This window comes from Lissotriton vulgaris, chromosome 5 (assembly GCF_964263255.1).
Source record: "Lissotriton vulgaris chromosome 5, aLisVul1.2, whole genome shotgun sequence".
In the NCBI taxonomy this organism is placed as follows: Eukaryota; Metazoa; Chordata; class Amphibia; order Caudata; family Salamandridae; genus Lissotriton; species Lissotriton vulgaris.
In genome coordinates, this window is record NC_141693.1 from 2,000,112,856 (window position 1) to 2,000,131,838 (window position 18,983).

The 18,983-nt window shown below is 47.0% G+C and overlaps 1 protein-coding gene across 10 annotated transcripts in view; it reads left to right on the forward strand.

The window, feature by feature from the left end:
• Positions 1 to 18,983, forward strand: part of RAPGEF1 (Rap guanine nucleotide exchange factor 1) — a 714,396-nt gene that overhangs the window by 421,287 nt on the left and 274,126 nt on the right. For 5 of the 10 annotated variants that reach the window (XM_086924774.1, XM_086924775.1, XM_086924772.1 and 2 more), the window contains exon 11: positions 3,840 to 3,998. The exons of 4 other annotated variants lie outside the window; for them this stretch is intronic. In XM_086924774.1, coding sequence (XP_086780900.1) covers positions 3,840 to 3,998 — 159 coding nt within the window. The remainder of the gene's footprint in view (positions 1 to 3,839; positions 3,999 to 18,983) is intronic. One more of the 10 variants, XM_086924773.1, reaches the window with a different exon arrangement.

Below are 18,983 nucleotides of genomic sequence, written 5' to 3' on the forward strand. Positions count from 1 at the left end.
AACTCTATCCTCCATCCAGCGTTACATGCAAGACCTACTAATGCTGAAGAGCATGCTTAGACCGCTCTCAGATATGTTCGGAGAGCCGGTTAATGCTCATGCTGTCAACCCTAGAGTAGAAAAAAATATATAGGTTCCCTTTTTCAGACCCGCTCTACATCAGGGGTAAATTTCCTCCCAACTTACTGGTGATGCAAACTGTCCATAAAAGAGCTAATGCACAGAGTATCATTGATACCACCCTGCCAGATAAGGAAAGCAAGCATATTGACGCAGCTCTGTCGGCCTGCATTCCCAAAACGAGCGTGCCCAATGGGACAAGATGGAGGAGCTCCTCCAGCGTCTCCCAGAGGGCTACCGCATGAGAGGGCATGAGCTACTCTTGGAAAGGAAGTTTATCTCAAACACCACAATAAGATGTGCCCTTGATGCTGCATCAATTCCAGCATGCCCATTCGCTGAAACATTTGGCTCTGTGTCTCTGGCTTTCAGCCAGAAGTCCAACAGCACCGCCTAAACCTGCCCTTTGATGAAGAGCACCTCTTTGGTCCCATTTGATGGAATGCTAAAAAAGATTTAAAAAAAGAACCTAAGACCGCAAAGGCTATGGGTGCCCTCCCGATGCCTATCCTTCATGGGTCCTTTCGCAGGTCAGCATGAAATCCTTAAGGAATCACACAAGCCTGCTGCACGCACCTGCTGTGCTGACCGATGGAAAGGGTTTGCCCAATACTGCCTATTGAAACCCATTGATCCCTTAGCAGCTAGTGTCCAGGACATAGTCTATCTCCTACAGACCTGTGGACTAGCGCTCTCCCCCATCCTGCTCCACTAGCTGCTGTGGCTGCCTGTCTCCAAAACAGACCACACATGTCCCTCTTGAGGATTCCTGTGATCATAGCTTTTATGGAGGATCTCAAAAGGATCGTTCTTCCACTGTGGGGAATCTCAATATCATTCTCACAAGACTTATGGATCCTCCCTCTGAACACATCCATCCCTGCCCTCTTCAATTCCTGTCCTGGAAGGTGGCGTTTCTTGTTGCAATATTCCCCCGCAGACGTGTCGGTAAGCTCCAGGCTTTAGCTTTAGATGATCCTTTCTTTCAGGTTCACATGGATAGGGTTGCCCTTCGCACTAACCCTAAATTTCTCCCTTAACCAGTCTATACAACTCCCAGTTTTCTTTCCCCAACCTGACTCAGCTGCAGGACAGGCACTACTACGTTCCTTCGACATGAAGCTATCACCAATGTACTATGTAGATACAATAAAACTTTTCACAAAACAACAGCTTTTTGTAGCCTTTTCGAAACTCCATGAAGGGCGGTCTCTCAGGCATATCCAGTTGGACAGTCAAGTGTATCCAGACATTTTATGCAATAGCAAAGAGGGATTTGCCTATTTACCCAAAAGCACATCCTCATGACCTTGTTAGGGAACATTCCCATAGCTGACATCTACAAAGCTACTACCTGGTCTACACCACATACTTTCACAAAGCTCTATTGTGTGGATGTACTAAGACGCAAATAAACCAATGTTGGCCAGGCTGTACTCTGTATGCTTTTTTCAGTTTACCGCAACACCCACTGGCTGCCAACACTTAAGGAAGGGCTGCTTTACAATCTGGGCACAGCTGGTGTATCTACAGCCACATATACCATATACAGAAAATATTCCATACCCTGTAAGCATCAGCTTATGGCATGTAGTGCTGTAGATTCACATGTGCCCACCCTCCTCCCTAGGTTCCTTTGCTCAATCTCATCCGAAGTGCAGAAAAGAATCGAACATTAGAGTGGATGCTCATGCGCATTACTACCGAGAGGAGGAGTCATAACACCTTGTAACTCGAGAAGACTTCTTCGAAGAAAAACAGCTTGCACACATCCAGGCCCATCACTAGATGGCATGAGTATGCACAGTATGTGAATCTAAAACACTACATGCCACGAATAGATGCTTACAGGGTAGATAACATTTTCCTTCTCCTTTATTCAAGCTTCCCAGCTTTGCTTGTTTTTGGACATTCACTATAGCAGTGGGCCTAGTCGACCCTTAACCCTTTCTCCCTTATTTCAACCTGTGCCTATCAGGGATGTACTGTCATCCCCTCGTTCAACTTAAGGCTGCAGGCATCTGTTGGGGACTTGGCAAAGGAAATCATGTCCAGTCCTTTTTGTAGCTCCCACTGCTGCACCTCCAATCGAGAAGGTAAATTAAATTAATTTAGATGCAATTACCCACACCTTTATAATGAGGCTTACAATTTATGTTCACATTTTAAAGGAAGCACCCAAGTTAGAGGTTTCTGTAGGCACAGAGTAGGTCAAAATACCAGCAGTATCTAGCAGAGAAAAATCTGGAGAGCCGTGCAGAAAAAGTGGGTTTTCCTGAAGGCAGTAATTTTGCTTAAAGTTATCTGAGAAATAACTTTCATTCAGGCCAGACAAACCTGGGACATTAACCTTCCTTACATCAGCCTGAGTTGCAGACAGTAACCTTCGTTCAGGACAGTCAGAGCTGTGAGTAGTAACATTGAACCGGGCAAGCATAGCTTTGGGCAGTAACGTTTCACTCAGGTCAGGCGAAGCGGCAAGCAACAACCTGTGTACAGGTCAGGCAGAGCAGTGGGCAGCAACCTCCATTCAGGCCAGATAGAGCTGCATGCACTAACATTGTTCCGACGAGACGGTGTGATATGGCACTAACCTTTGTTCAAATAAAACGTTGGGCAGTAACCCTAAGTCTATACAGAGGTATGGGCAGTAACCACCTTCTGGTCCTATAGAGCTGTGTGCAGTTCCTTCTACAGTTCCTTCTACAGGGCAGCCAGAACTGTGGGCAGTAGCCTTCCGGTCCTATAAGGGCAGTGCCTTCTAGACAGTGGTCGGAGAGTACAGGATCGGACCGGCACAAAGTGCTCATACTTTTTTTGATTTGTGAAAAATCATTCCTCTACTTTTGGGGAAAACATAACCGTTCCGTGATGGTTAATTCTGAGCATTAAAATGCTTAAGCAGAAGTATCATTCTGCTCTGAAACCAAAGGCGAGCAGACAGCTAAACAATATCCAAGCATCATTTTATCTTAAAACTTTTTGTGCATTTTGTAGCATTCTGTCTTATAGTGTGTGTAATGCATGTTTGAAATGAAGACGTAAATATTCACAGTGCTTTCGATCACAGGCTGGGACCTTGTAGCATTAAAAATACACTTCACTGTTTGCCACTGCACCAACCAAAATGTAATTCTGCGGCTCTCTGGTTACAGATACAGACCTTTGCAGTGCATCAACTAATAGAGGTTTCAAAACTTACTATATAGTGCATTTGTCACTGATTAACTTACGTTTTTTTCTTTGTCATTTACGATGTGCGCTGTTTTATGTGTAGCCACCTGAAGGTATTTTTGTATGTAGTAACAGAATATTTCGTTTTTTCCCATACTTTTGAACCTGCCCCTATGCTCACTGATCCCGCCCCATTGCATGCAGCATCATAGTTCCACTCTTTTTATAATGCACTTTGAGCGCTGCTTCCAGTGGGCAGCAACCGTATTCATGCTAGGAAGAGCTGCTTATAATCGCGCCTGTCAGGCATGTGCCTTTGTGGAGGTTTGGTGAAATGTGGTTTGGGCATTCCTGGAACTCATTCTCCTTGGGGCATCATGTAGTGATTATATTGGGACTGAAGTGAATAGTTTATTTTACCTTTTTACAGCACGTGAACAATGAAGCGTCCGAGTCCACCTTGATTTTCCTGCCATACTGTTCTTCTTCACAGCTGTTCTGGGGTCTCTACCTTTCTCACCTGCCTCTCCTTCTCCTCTGTCCAGCAGGGCTCCTATGCTGCCTCTCACCTCTCCTCTGTCTCCTACTGCCTACAGCCTACTAAAGGGCCCTTGGCGTGTGAGGATCCTGGCGCCACGCAGGGCATCAGTGTCTCGCTCTCTAACTGCTTTCTCAGCCGGCACGGCTCCTTGCCCATGCATTCGGTGAGTCTCTGCAGCTTGCTGTCATCTGGCCTTCTGTGTCCATCTTCCTTTCTGATTGCTTTTCAAGTGTAACTGTAGCAATGCTGAGGATGTAGGGTCTCCGCATCCTTGACACCCTTCTTTCTGGCTTCTAAGTCTGCACCTTTTCAGTCTGTAAGCCTTGATCCTACCTGGTCCTTGCACACCTCCCAACCCTCCTGAGATGCCCGTGGGAGGCAGGCTTTGGGTGAGGTGGGCACTGCTTGCCGTGGGCCTCTAATAGCAAATGGTCAGAGACTGAGGTCCGCGCAACTACAAAACGAGTTTCAAGCACAACTTAACAAAATATGTGTGAAGTTGGGAAAGGTATTGCATCCTCTACAGTTATGTTGATAAGTAATAATATTTTTCTGTCCACTGCAAAGATATTAGTTGTAAGTTTGACAAAATTCTGATTAGTCCACACAAATTAGGGCTGGCAATAGCTCTGTGACCTATGCGGGTTTTAGGTTTGGAAACCCTCCATCTAATGTTTAGTATATCAAATTATTCATTAAGCGTACAAACTGTCATATTTCTGTTTTGTATAAGTTGGCATTAAAAGGGACACATACTATGTACCAACACTCAATCGTGCAAATGCACCTGTAGACCAGTGAACATTAAAACACCCCCACAGCGCAGACACGTTTTTACCGTACAAGGCTTTGTTTAGAAATGTCTTGATTCCCTTTAGAGTGGATGTCAGTGCACACAGGAATTCATGAACAGTTGCAAGTGAGCAGACTGACAAGATGTACATCCAGCCGTGGAGACACAGTACTACCCCCACCCCAGAAGTTTAGGGAACTTTCTTGGTCTTCAGAGACTGTCTTACACTGAAGGCTCAGTTGTGTAGCCCTGCCAAGAAGCTTTTCCAGTTTGGAAGTCCTCCTCTTGGACTGTGCCGCACTTGCACATACTGTGCGGGAATGTGCTGTGTACTCAGTTCACACTTGCTTTATTCGCACACGTGTCCGCAAGCACACACACGCACACCACAGTAACTCCGGCTGCTTTAATAGGAAGCGATTCGAATATCGAAGGGTGAGTCAGCAGTAGGATTATGCATGCCCTCCAATACAACACTAAGCTTAGTTCTCACGCTTATCTATCATTCCAGGAAAAATCCATATCTCTGCTCCAGGGTAGGTAGAAGATGTACTGCACTTGCTAAACCTTTGCGTATGTTACAAATCCTAAACCCAACAACATAGGCAGTGTTCTGTAGAGTCATTTGGGCTGGCACCTTGCTCTAGCGAATTTGGAATTTTTTTTCCATAGCAGGTTTACTACGTTTACCTACACCCATATAAAAATATAATGTCTGAGGCACGTGAGCTGTACACTTGCTTTGCATACTCCTGCCATCTAGTGTTGGGTCCGTATGTTTGCAAGTTGGTTTTTTTCCGAAGAAGTCTTTCCAGTCACAAGATAGATGACTCCTCCTTTCCATGATAGTGCGCATGGGCATCGACTCCATTGTCAGATTGTTTTTTTTCCGCCATCAGGTTAGGACGTGAGTTTGCTGCACTCCGGTTCGACACCGTTTCTAGGGTTCCCCTCGGTGCACAATTCGCTTACCCTTGACGGTATTGCTTTCGATCGCGTATTTCTATACTCCACGTATCATATTTACTACAAAATCCCTCTTTCGTTCGGGTAGCTCATGGAAGGCCGATGGGCCTCCCCGCGTCTGTCCGCCTCGCAGTCGATGGAACACACTCCATTCAAATTCTGTCCTCTGTGCTACACGAAGTTCCAGCTTACCGACTCACATGAAGTGTGCAACTTCTGCTTATCTCTGGAGCTCAACGTACAGGATTGCAACGCATGTAAATCTTCCAGTCGAAAAAGATAATTTTCGACCGCCGGGCTTGACGTCGCGACATGCAGAGCCAACACACTGGTTCCATTCCGGACCTCTTTAGAGAAGATTCGGAACAAGAGACCGGCAATGCCATGGGAGCCGAGGAAGAACAGGAGCCTATCCTCGTCTCCGGATCTGGCTCCGATGGGGACGAAGACATCCCGCAAGGGCAGCACATCATGAGAACCGATCCTCCCTTACCCCAAAGTCCAACTCAGCCCAAGAAAAAGGCTCTCTTCCCACCCCTTCCTTCGGGCCACGGTCAGCACCAGAACATGTTTCTGACACCCTGCCTTCCGGCCCTGTACCAAAACACACCCCAGCCTTCCGGCTTTGAATTGAGTCTTCCTCGTTTAGGCACCGAGCCGAAACCTTCAGTGTCAAAGTCAAAATCCGGCTCAGCCCCACCTCCTCCTACGCCAAAAACGTCTTCGGATCTGAAATCCTCGGCATCCAAAACACCAGCGCTGAAACAAGAAAATGTGCCGATTCCCTCGAAGAAGCACCATTTCGATGTTCCGCCCTCAAAACCGGACCCAAAACAGAAGGAACTGTATATTCATCCAAAAACTGGACATATTGTCACCAAATTGCCACTTAAACGCCAACCTGAACATGAAGAAGCCTACCACATTCCTTTAAAGAGGAAACATGTGGGTACTAACCGCTCTTCTCCTCCTCCATCGCCTCCTTCCCCTGAGTCACAACCATTGTTAATTTCACCTACTGACTCACCACCACCATATACACCTGATGATCAGGATGATGAGCATAGGGATGGAGCTGTGGACAATGATCCAACACTTACAGACCGAAGAGATTGCAACACTAATTCTCCCACAGGTAACGATCCTGATCTTTACCCTCTAAGCCTTCTCCACCAGAAGACAATGTAGGCTATAAAGAATTATTAAGCAGAGCTGCTAATTACCATGGGGTCGAATTACACAAGGAATCCATAGATTTCCTTTTCGAGACACTTAGCAGTTCCCAAAGAGCCACTCATACACTCCCTATGCTCAAGGGTGTGCTAAGACATGTGGATGACATGTTTAATGATCCTGTTCGAGCACATATCCTCACCCCCAGGGTAGGCAAAAAATATGGAAATCTGCACCATCAGATCCAGCTTACATTAGGGGGCAATTACCCTTAGATTCTTTGGTAGTTTCTAATGCACGTAAAAATCCAATTCCCAAACGTCAAGAAATTCTCCACCTCCAGACAGAGTCTAAATTGATAGACGTCTCTGGTAAAAGAGAAGCCTCCCAATCTGCAAATTATTGGCACAGTTCCAATACCCAAGCACTTTTATATTCAAGTCTTTTTTTATTTCACCCCCGAAACAGGGAGTACGCAGGAGAGTGACTGGTACACAGCGTTAAGCCTACAATCCATTCAGGGCCGGCCACGTCAAGGCAATATGCAATAAATAACATTGACAGTTCTCAAATATAACAACATTGTACACAGCGTTCCGCCTACAACCCTGCAGGGCCGGCCGCGTCACATGTTTCCCAGTATATACCGTGCATTCACTGCCTAAGATAGCCCGGTCCCTAGGACCAGATGTAACCAGTAACCCAGAATGGATATAACTATGAGACCAAAGCGGTCTGAACTTCAACAGAACATCAGAAGGGATGATAGCAGATCATAGAAGACAGTAGGAATAAGTAAAGGGATAAGACTAGGAAAGAGAAAGGGCCCAGGGTGCATCAAAGAAGGCGGGGGGAAAGAGCGCCGCATCAGACATCTGCCCCGTCCATAGCGTCTACAGCGTTCTAGGCCTAGCGCACTGGGGTGTCTATGATAGCAGCCTGTCCGGCTCAGGGGGGGCCACAGCGTCCTCCACGAGGCGCACGCCCGGAGTTTAGGGGGCATGTGTCGCGCATGTTCTACTGTGCATAAATATTTCTCATGGGGTTGCCATACCGCCTTAAAACGTGTGTCGCGTGCCTGCAGTCTAGCTGTGAGGAGTTCCACTTATATGTCGTGCCAGAGTCGCACAAACCACGCAGCAATGGGCGGCGCTTCCGTTTTTTTCCAATATAGAGCAGTGAGCTGCCTAGCTGCTCCGTCCATTCTCACCCCCTTTTGTACCTCAGCATTTGAAGCGCCAATGCCCAGTCGCTCCGGGTCAGTGCCTTCAGGCCTGCAGATTTGATACCCAGCAGTATCGTGCTAGTGGCTTCAGGCAGAGGAAATCCCAGAACCCCCCTGATGTGGCTCAAGACCTCCTTCCAGAAGAGGGTGAGCAAAGAGCAGGTCCACCATATATGCAGAAAATCTCCGGTCGCCGACCGACACCTGCAGCACTTAGGGTAAGATGCCGGAAACATATTATGCAGTCGCTGTGGCGTGTAGTACCACTGGGTCATCATTGTATAGGCATTCTCTTGTTGAGGTATGCTATGATATACTTTAAGTATGTCGCGCCACAGACGGAGCCACTGTGCCAGAGCGATGTCTGTGCCCGAGATAGAGTGCCAGCGTTGCTGGTACGGATGAGAGGGCGGCGTGTGAGGATGCTGCAGAATCCGATACATTTTTGAGATCAGGCCCCTCGACTCAGTAAAGGAGCGAGCCAGCCGCTCAAACGGGGTGAACGCGCGTATAGCCGCCTGGTACGTTTCATCTGTCATTACCCAGTGCCTCAGTTCAGTATATTGCATCCTAGCCTCAGATGGTAGTCGGAATTCCTCCCTGCAGTGAGCGAAGGTCTTAAGAGAGCCCCCATCAAACAGATCTGTAAGGACTCTACAATTGCCTTGAGGCCACTTATGGTAAGCTCTGGTGCGATGGGCCGGGGAAAGCTCGGGTTCCCCTCAAGTGGGGTGTGTGGCGAGGGAAAGGTCGTGAGGCCCCTGCGTACCGCAATCCTGTCCCAGATCTCCAGCAGCGTTTTCGTGGGCACCGCCAGGTATGCACTCGGGGACTGCCCCGCCTTGGGTTTCCATGCTACATTCCAGATGGTGCGCCCCAGTCACGGCTCTGTCCATGTGTAGCCACCCCTTTTCGCTCTCAGTCACGCCCCATTCTATTATAAAACGAAGGTGCGCAGCCCAATAGTACTCCACCATATTAGGGCAGGCCAGTCCCCCCCGATCTCGCGGTGCCAAGAGAAGCGCTTGTGAGAAGCGGGGAGTGGGGAGACACTGAAATAAATATAAGATTTTAGGTAAAATGGACATCTTAATCGCATTGAGTCTGCCCAGCCATGACGGCACAAGCAGCTTCCACCGCTGCAAGTCTTCGAGGACCGATCGTCGGCACTCCCGCCAGTTGACTTGTGTCCAACCATCCAGCAAGGTGGTCAACTGTAAGCCAAGATAGCCGATATGCTGTGCTGTCCATCGATAGGAGGCTAACTGTTCCAGATGGGGGATTTCTGCCTGTGGGATGGTAAGGTTGAGCGCCCAGGACTTGCTGTGTTTGATTTTCCGCCAGAGACACTTTCAAAGAGGCACAGCGCTGAGTGCACTGCCTGCAAGGACTCTCTGGGTTTAGTAAGCGTAAGGATGAGGTTGTCCGCGAAGAGCGCTACTTTGTTGTTTTGGCCGCCTAGGGAGATGCCATGGATGTCAGGAGCCTGACGAATCATATCCGCTAGTAGCTCTATTGCCAAGGCAACCCAAGCACTTTTAGCCAGGTACGATAGGGCGCATTGGGATGAAATGGAGCGATCGTGGTCGCGTTCCAGGCAGTCGAGACACACGCTGTGCAGGTCCGTCACCGACATTATACGATGACAGTCTCCGCAGGACTTGAAACTGGGCATCCCTATGGCACCAGGAGTCGATCAACTCGTAAAAATAGAGACAAAAAGCCTCGAAAAACCTCAGTCCAAAAGTGACTGGGAGTACCGCTCTCTTCAGATCTGCGCTTGCTGCCGCCGAAAAAGAAAGAACTGACATCAGCGCGCAAGTCATCTTGGCGACCACGACGCCAACGACTGACGCAGAGCCGCACGATGCCACCTTTCGATGCACTGGGGTACTGCTGACGAAAACTTTCCGGATCAAGTCTGACGCCTGGAGGTAATTCTAAGGTAAGAAATCTAAGGTAAGGAATCTAACACTAACTAATGTTTCTTACAGATATATTGTTACCAAAGGTAAGTAACTTGTGTGTTACTGCACCAACTGGGCTTCACAGTCAATGTGTTGAAATCACATCATTAACATTCCAGCGCTCAAAACTATCTAGGAGCCACTTTAGATACTCAAAGAGCTCTAGCCTTTCCCAATGCAGCCAGAATTCGCAATATTCATGCTCTAGTTCTCTCATTTTCAGCCCACTCACTACCAGCTCGAGTGTATATGCAGCTGCTGGGAATAATGGCCTCTTGCATCATGATTGTTCCCCATGCCAGGCTTCACGTGCGTCTTCTTAAGGAATGCTTAGCAAGTCAGTGGAACCAATCACAGTGTCTTTTAACAAATCTAGTGTTGTACAGGGCCATATTCCTCTCTCTCTGGAGTTATGGAATCCACAAAATGTATCAAAAGGATGGCCCTTCATAGACCCAGTTCCACAGACAATGCTAACAGCGGACGCGTCCCTCACTGGTTGGGGCGGGGCTCATCTCGAAAATCACACCGTGCAAGGCCTGTGGAGTCAACAGCAAAGAACTTGCCCCATAAATCATTTAAAGCTGCTAGCATTGTTTCTAGCGCTCAAAGCATTTCAGACTCATCTGGTCGGCAAAGCTGTCCTAGTTCACACAGACAACATGACAGCTATGTATTATGTACAAAAACAGGGGGGGACACACTCTCTCGAACTGTCAGACCTAGATCAAGACATTTAGAAGTGGGCCATTCACCACAAAATCTATCTCCTAGCAGAACACCTCCCAGTAGAAGACAATCGGATTGCCGATCTCAGTAGAGAGAAAGCAAATCACTGAATGGGAACTTCACCCTCAAGATCTCCTCCCATACTTTCAAAGTTGGGAATTCCCTCAAATATATCTTTTGGCCACACACCAAAGCACAAATTGCCCAAACTTTGCCTCCAGGTATCCACACCCGCTCTCTAAAAGCTATGTACTATAGATGAACTGGTCAGGGATATTTGCCTACGCTTTTCCACCTCTCCCACTCATTAAATGGGCGGTTCGGAAACTCAGACAAAGATCCCTCACACTGATCCTAGTAGCTCCCTCATGGGCCTGTCAACCTTGGTTCACGACCCTGTTGGGGCTGTCACTAGTTCCACATAAAAACTGGGGTCCACCTGAAGGAGGAACAGACACCTGCTTCCTGCTAGAAACTCTGCTTCTATCTCAGAGTAAAAAATAGTTCGAGGCATGTGGGGTGCTGAGTTCATATCTGTGCATAGATCGCCACCTAGTGTTGGGTCCGGATGATTGCACCTTGTGTTCCTGGAAGAGTCTTCGAAGTATCACGAGATAGGTGACTCCTCCCCTGGACTACAGTGCGCATGGGCATCTTCTCCATCCTCAGATTGTTTTTTTCCGCCATTGGGTTTGGATGTTATTCTTATACTCCAACTTCGGAATCGAAACTAAACTTTTCTAAAGGCCAAAAGGCCTTTAACTTCGACGGTATTGTTTTCGCTCGGTACTCATTGACTCGATCGAACTTTCCATGTAGAACCGGTCATCGACGCGGGCCGTTGGGCCTTTTCGATGCCACGTGGGCCTGCTGCAGATGGAAAGGAGCCCGTTCAAAAAGTGCCCACAATGCCACCCCAAGTTCCCGCATACTGACAAGCACCAAGTATGCAACAAGTGTCTATCACCAGACCATAAGGAAGAATCCTGCCCAGTCTGTGCCCAATTCCGGTCGAAGAAAACCATCCGGATTCGACGGGCCGCTAGGCAAGAGATGCAGCGACAGGCATCGGAACCAGACAACATCTTTGATGATGACCAAGAACTTCCAGAAGCTGAAGATCAGAGGTCAGTTACCATTAGACTCACTGGTAGTGGCTAATGCACGCAAAAGGGCCAACTCACAGACAACAGGGGAGGCTCCTCCTCCTGATAAGGAGTCCAAAACACTAGAGGCCTCGGGTAAAAGGGTGAAAATTGCAAAAAAACACAGTTGATGGACAGAATGTAGAACAATGTCATACATTCACCCCAGTACAAGGATCTGGGCCTAAATCCATCGTTTTTTTGCACTCCACACCACCCTGGGTTAGACACTGGCTATATGCAAATCAGCTGACCCTGTGCCTCATGGGAACAGTCCAGTCCGAACTACCAAGCCATGTCTTTCCCAGACCGGAATCAAGCATCCAAGGACCGGTTTCTGGCTATCAGCCTTCTTCAGCCTGGATAGCTTGACTCCAGTGGTGTGGAGAGCCTGGGACTCACGTCGGAGTATACCCAGCACACTTGACGTGAAAATTGCAAAAAACACAGTTGATGGACAGAATGTAGAACAATGTCATACATTCACCCCAGTACAAGGATCTGGGCCTAAATCCATCGTTTTTTTGCACTCCACACCACCCTGGGTTAGACACTGGCTATATGCAAATCGGCTCTGACCCTGTGCCTCATGGGAACAGTCCAGTCCGAACTACCAAGCCATGTCTTTCCCAGACCGGAATCAAGCATCCAAGGACTGGTTTCTGGCTATCAGCCTTCTTCAGCCTGGATAGCTTGACTCCAGTGGTGTGGAGAGCCTGGGACTCACGTCTGAGTATACCCAGCACACTCGGAGTGAAAATTGCAAAAAACACAGTTGATGGACAGAATGTAGAACAATGTCATACATTCACCCCAGTACAAGGATCTAGGCCTAAATCTGTCGTTTTTTTGCACTCCACACCACCCTGGGTTAGACACTGGCTATATGCAAATCAGCTCTGACCCTGTGCCTCATGGGAACAGTCCAGTCCGAACTACCAAGCCTTGTCTTTCCCAGACCGGAATGTAAATGTGAATGTACATGTATTTATATAGCGCAAATCGCCCACATCGCAGGCATCTATGCGCTTGCTTAGGGAACCCGTCCTGGTATTCCCCTGTGAGATACCCCGGCAGGGTATCCACAAGGTGAAAGCCAGGCATCCCGCCACGAGGGGCCGTTGTGGAGATTAAGCAAGCTATTGCCCAGAGTTGCAGAGTGTGAACCCGTGAGTCGAGTAGGCACCGGAGGGAGAATTATCGAGTCCGTGGAATTATTGAGCACAACCCCCGTCGGGGTGGGGAATTGAACCCTGGTCCAGGGCCGATCTCAGCTTCCGGGTCTGCCGCCTCTAACCCCTGAGCCACACTTCTCCACATCAAGCATCCAAGGACCGGTTTCTTGCGATCAGCCTTCTTCAGCCTGCATAGCTTGACTCCAGTGGTGTGGAGAGCCTGGGACTCACGTCGGGTAAAAGGGTAGCATCACAGGCCACCAATTCATGGAGAATTGCGAATACACAAGCTCTGCTAGCTCGTTACGACAGAGCACACTATGACCAGCTTAAAAGCTTAATGCAACACCTGCCTGAGCCTTTTAAAGCCCAAGCTAATGACCTCATACAGGAGGGAAAATTTATTACAAACGCCTCCATCAAATTTGTGCTTGACGCAGCCAACACTATTAACACTAGCGTTTTACTACGACGACATGCATGGCTACGAATTTCGGGCTTTAAGAACGAGGTGCAGTCCACCATTCTTAACCAACCAGTCAATCAAGACTTCCTTTTTGGCCCTTCAGTATACACCATTCTAGACAAAATGAAGAAAGGCACAGAAACTGCAAAATCAATGGGTGCATTGCAGTTTCAGCAACACAGAGGTTCCTTTCGACGCTCCTCATACAGAGCAGCTACATGAGGCAATACTTCACAGACCTCATCTACATACAAAGGCAACACCCAAGGTTCCTTTAACAAGAACTCCAACAGAGGAGGCTGTAGGGGCAACAATAACAAGGGGAGAGGACGTGGAGGCAATAACACCAGAGCCTCCACTGCCACAAAAGTGACTTCATCACACTACCTCCAAACCACCTAACACCGGTCGGAGGCAGACTCCAACAATTCCTACCTGTCTGGAACACAATTACCACGGACAGGTGGGTGAGACAAATTATCCAGTATGGTTATTGCCTAGAACTCACCTCTACCCCACCAAACATACCACCCAGACACCGTCCTATGTCCAAAGAACACATCACCCTGCTACAACAAGAGGTGAAATGCATGCTGGAAAAGGGGGCCATAGAGCTAGTCTCTTTCCAACACCAAGGGACAGGAGTATACTCCCTATACTTCCTTATTCCCAAGAAGGACGGTTCACTCAGACCAATAATGGACCTCAGACCCCTAAATCAATACATACTGTCAAAACACTTCAATATGATCACACTTCAGCAAGTGCTCCCGTTGCTACAGCAAGGAGACTTCCTAGCAACATTGGACCTCAAGGACGCGTATTTTCACATACCCATCCATCCAGCTCACAGAAAATATCTCCTATTCACAATAGAAGGTCAACACTACCTATTCAAGGTTCTCCCCTTCGGGGTGACCACGGCTCCAAGAGTGTTTACAAAATGCTTAGCGACAGTAGCTGCACATCTCAGGAGGCAACACATCCATGTATTCCCGTACCTAGACGATTGGCTGATACAAGCAAAATCGTACCAACAATGTGCAAGAGACACGTCTCAAACACTTCAGCTGCTACACAGCCTAGGGTTTTCCATAAACTACCCAAAATCGCATCTACAACCATCCCACAGACAACAATATCTGGGAGCTACTATAGATACCTTAGTGGCAAAGGCATACCCAAACTCAGCGAGGATAGCCAGCATGCAGATGCTCATTCGCAAATTTCTGCCACAACACTCTCTTCCAGCTCGAGTCTTCATGCAGCTCATAGGCATGATGGCCTCCTGCATATTCATTGTCTCCTATGCCAGACTTCACATGCGTCCATTGCAAGAATGCCTAGCACGGCAATGGAACCAAGCTCAAAGACAGCTAAAAGACCTAGTGTTGGTAGACAGTTGCGCTCACAGCTCTCTGCAGTGGCGGAACCCACAAAACCTTTCCAAGGGGCCACTGTTCCAAGAGCCGGTTCCACAACTAGTACTAACAGCGGACGCATCACTGACAGGCTGGGGAGCCCACCTCCTTCACTACATAATACAAGGGCTCTGGACAATCAAGCAAAAGAAACTGCATATCAACCAACTAGAGTTGCTAGCGATATTCCTAGCCCTGAAAGCATTCCAAAAATACTTGTACAGCAAGACTGTGTTGATCCGGACGGACAACATGACAGCAATGTACTATATCCAGAAACAGGGAGGAACACACTCTCCACAACTGCCCCACTTAGCACAGAGCATATGGAAGTGGGCAATTCCAAAATATATCTTTCTCCTGGCAGAACACCTCCCAGGAAAAGACAATCAAATTGCAGACCTGCTCAGCAGGCACAGCCAGCAACTACACGAATGGGAGATTCACCCCCAAGTTCTCCAACCATTCTTCAGGCATTGGGGGCACCCAGAGATAGACCTGTTTCCCACAAACGAAAACTCTAAATGCCAGTACTTTGCCGCCAGGTTCCCTCATCCGTTGTCACAAGGCAATGCGATATGGATGAACTGGTCAGGCAGATTTGCGTACGCTTTCCCCCAGCACCACTGATTCCGCTGGTGGCACGCAAACTGCGGCAGCAGTCACTCACACTTATCCTAGTTGCTCCCACATGGGCGAGACAGCCATGGTACACAACGTTCCTGGAACTTTCAGTAGTTCCTCATCAAAGACTGTGCCTCGCACCCCATCTTCTAACTCAGAACCATGGAGAAATCAGACACCCAGATCCCAATCAGATGAACCTAGCGATCTGGCTCCTGAAGTCTTAAAATTTGGATACCTTAACTTGTCTCCAGACTGCATGAATATCATTAAAGAGGCAAGACGACCAACTACGAGAGCGTGCTATGCAGCTAAATGGAAGAGATTTGTTATTTACTGCAACAATAACCAAATCAACCCTTTAGATGCTTCCATACCGAACATTATATGTTACCTGCTGCATCTTCAAAGATTCAACCTAGCATACTCTTCCATAAGACTACACCTCGCGGCTATAGCAGTATACCTTCAAAACAGGCAACACCTTTCACTGTTTAGAGTACCAGCAATAAAGGCTTTTATGGAGGGTCTTAAAAGGGTGATCCCTCCAAGACACCCACCTTCCTCAGTCTGGAATCTACATATAGTACTTACCAGACTTATGGGACCTCCTTTCGAACCTCTACACTCATGCGAACTGCAATTCTTAACGTGGAAGGTGGCATTCTTAATGCCATTACCTCACTCAGGCGAGTTAGCGAGGTACAAGCACTAACAATTTAGGAACCCTTCATGCAAGTGTATGCTAACAGGGTGGTTCTTAGAACAAACCCTAAGTTTATGCCAAAGGTCATATCCAATTTCCATATTAATCAATCAATAGAACTGCCAGTGTTCTTCAAAAATCCACAGTCAGTAGCTGAAAGATCCCTACACACACTGGATGTAAAGAGAGCTCTGCTTTATTATGTGGACAGAACGAAATCATTTAGGAAAACAAAGCAATTATTTGTTGCTTTTTCACCACAACATAAAGGAAATCCAATATCAAAGTCAGGAATAGCCAGATGGATCGTTAAATGCATTCAAATATGTTATCAAAAGGCTAAACTCACTTTAACTGTCCCCCCAAGAGCGCACTCTACGCGAAAAATGGGGGCAGCCATGGCTTTCCAAGGGAATATTCCTCTTAAAGACATATGTAGAGCAGCCACATGGACTACCAAACACACTTTCACAAAACACTACTGTGTAGACGTGCAAGCAAAGCAGCAAGCTGCTGTAGGCCAGGCTGTCCTCAAAACTCTTTTTCAAACTGCTGCAGCGGGCACAGGTAACCACCGCTAGAGGAGATACTGCTATACAGTCTATGCACAGATATGAATTCAGCAGCCCACATGCCTCGAACAGAATATGCTACTTACCAGTATGCATCTGTTCTTGGCATGTAGGACTGCTGATATTCATATCGCCCGCCCCCCTCCCCGGTGCCTGTCGCAGCTGCAGCATTATCTTTTGCATGGCCATCTCTTACTTTACTATCTCCATCTCTGCCATAATGGCGAAAAACAATCTGAGGATGGAGAAGATGCCCATGCGCACTGTAGTCCAGGGGAGGAGTCACCTATCTCGCGATACTTCGAAGACTCTTCCAGGACAACAAGGTGCAATCATCTGGACCCAACACTAGGCGGCGATCAATGCACAGATATGAATGTCAGCAGCCCTACATGCCAAGAACAGATGCATACTGGTAAGTAACATATTCCTCAACTGCCAAAGTTACCAAGTATTGTGGAGCGAGGGAGGCTTTAAAAGAGCCACACTCAGCAACAGCAGGGACACCCAGGTTGGAGAAGAAGTAAAAACATTCTTCCCGTAAACTCAATACAGCTGCAGACTCTAGTATAGTTTCCACTTTGAGAAAGAGAGCTAACGTGCCCGCTTCTATAGGGCCCCGATCAGACAAGGAAACCCAACGTGTATAAATGGCAGGAAACACAGAGAGAAGCTGCCACACAATGGAACAAAGCAAATTCCAATGCGCTGCTGAATAGATAAGCCATTAGCAGCATAGGAGGTCTGTCCCCACCATTGATTGGATTCTTAATACTTATTAAAAAATAGTTGTGTAATTATTTTTCTTCCTAGTCCCATTCTAGTCATACAGTGTTAGGATTTTAATCTGTACTCTGTTTTTCTACATATACAGCTAGGCCTGCCACAGTGCAAAATAGCTTTTGGGTGCTAGTCAATGTAAGGACATGTTAATAAATTTCTACATAGCCTACTTATATCAGCTTAGCTGGGATGCTTTCGGGTAGCCATGCACTATATGAGTCAATTCAATTCAATAGCAGTCACCCTGCATTGTGGGCTACTAAGCGTACAAAGAGGATGATTTAATATTTAAAATGGAAGTTTTGACTTGTCAAATGGGTTTATTTGACAGGTTGAATTACACTCAGGCTAAAACGGTAGGATTGAAGCCATGTTTGCACAAAATGTGCTGCAGTCCACGAGTGGCATTTAACTTTAAGGCCCTGGGTACTCTTTGTATCCTATACTAGGGACGTATAGGCAAATATACCAATTAAGAGTATGCCAATTTGACCATGTTTAAAGAGGAGGACAGGCACTTTACTACTGGTTAGTAGGGGTAAAGTGTACAAAGGTCTAAAGCCAGCAAACAAAAATAAGGCCGGGCAAAGGTGAAAAATCCAGGGTGACCGTGGAGAAAAGGCAGATTTCCTGTCGTTTGACTGCAAGAGATCATCCCACTCCTGCGAAGAGGGCATTACATGATGACCATGGACCTTAAAGTTGCTTATCTATACTTGCTGATAAACAGCAAAGGCAAGCAGTTTCTTAGGTTACTTCCTTTTGGGGTTTTCGCAAAGTGCGTTTCAGTGGTGAAAGGTTCTCTCAGGAAACTATTATAACTTGAATTCGCTTTAGCCATCGTAGCAATGATACTTTAGTGGTAAATCCTCAATTTGCAATTTCTAAACCCGATTGTACACTATCACTTCTCGATTCCTGGCCAGTTGGAATTTTATCTCGAGTATGACTTACTGAGATTGAGCTTTGAGACAGATCGTGCACATTGTAGTAGACTAAAAATGTACAATTTGTTCCCAAATATAGTATCATGTGGTAGGGCCCAGAGCGACTTGTCCTTGTTACTAGACCACAGTGTGTAAGATGGTTAATTCTCTGGATGAGCTACGCAAGGGAGGCAGCCAAGATTTTCACCATGTGCTTTTTTCTGCCCAGCTCTTGCTGAACCTCGTAGACTGTTTTTAAAACCTTTTTATTGTAGTTCTAATATTACAACTGTGGATGATTATATTGTTCCCCCTGAACGGATTGATGTGCTATATAATGTTTTCTCATGTTTTTTTTACATTTTTTGAAGATATTTTAATTAGATTTTGAATTGAGTTTATTTATTGATGGTTGGTTAAAGGAATTACTGATATCTTTTATAGTCATTTTATGTGTGTATTTTGTAGGATTGTTGA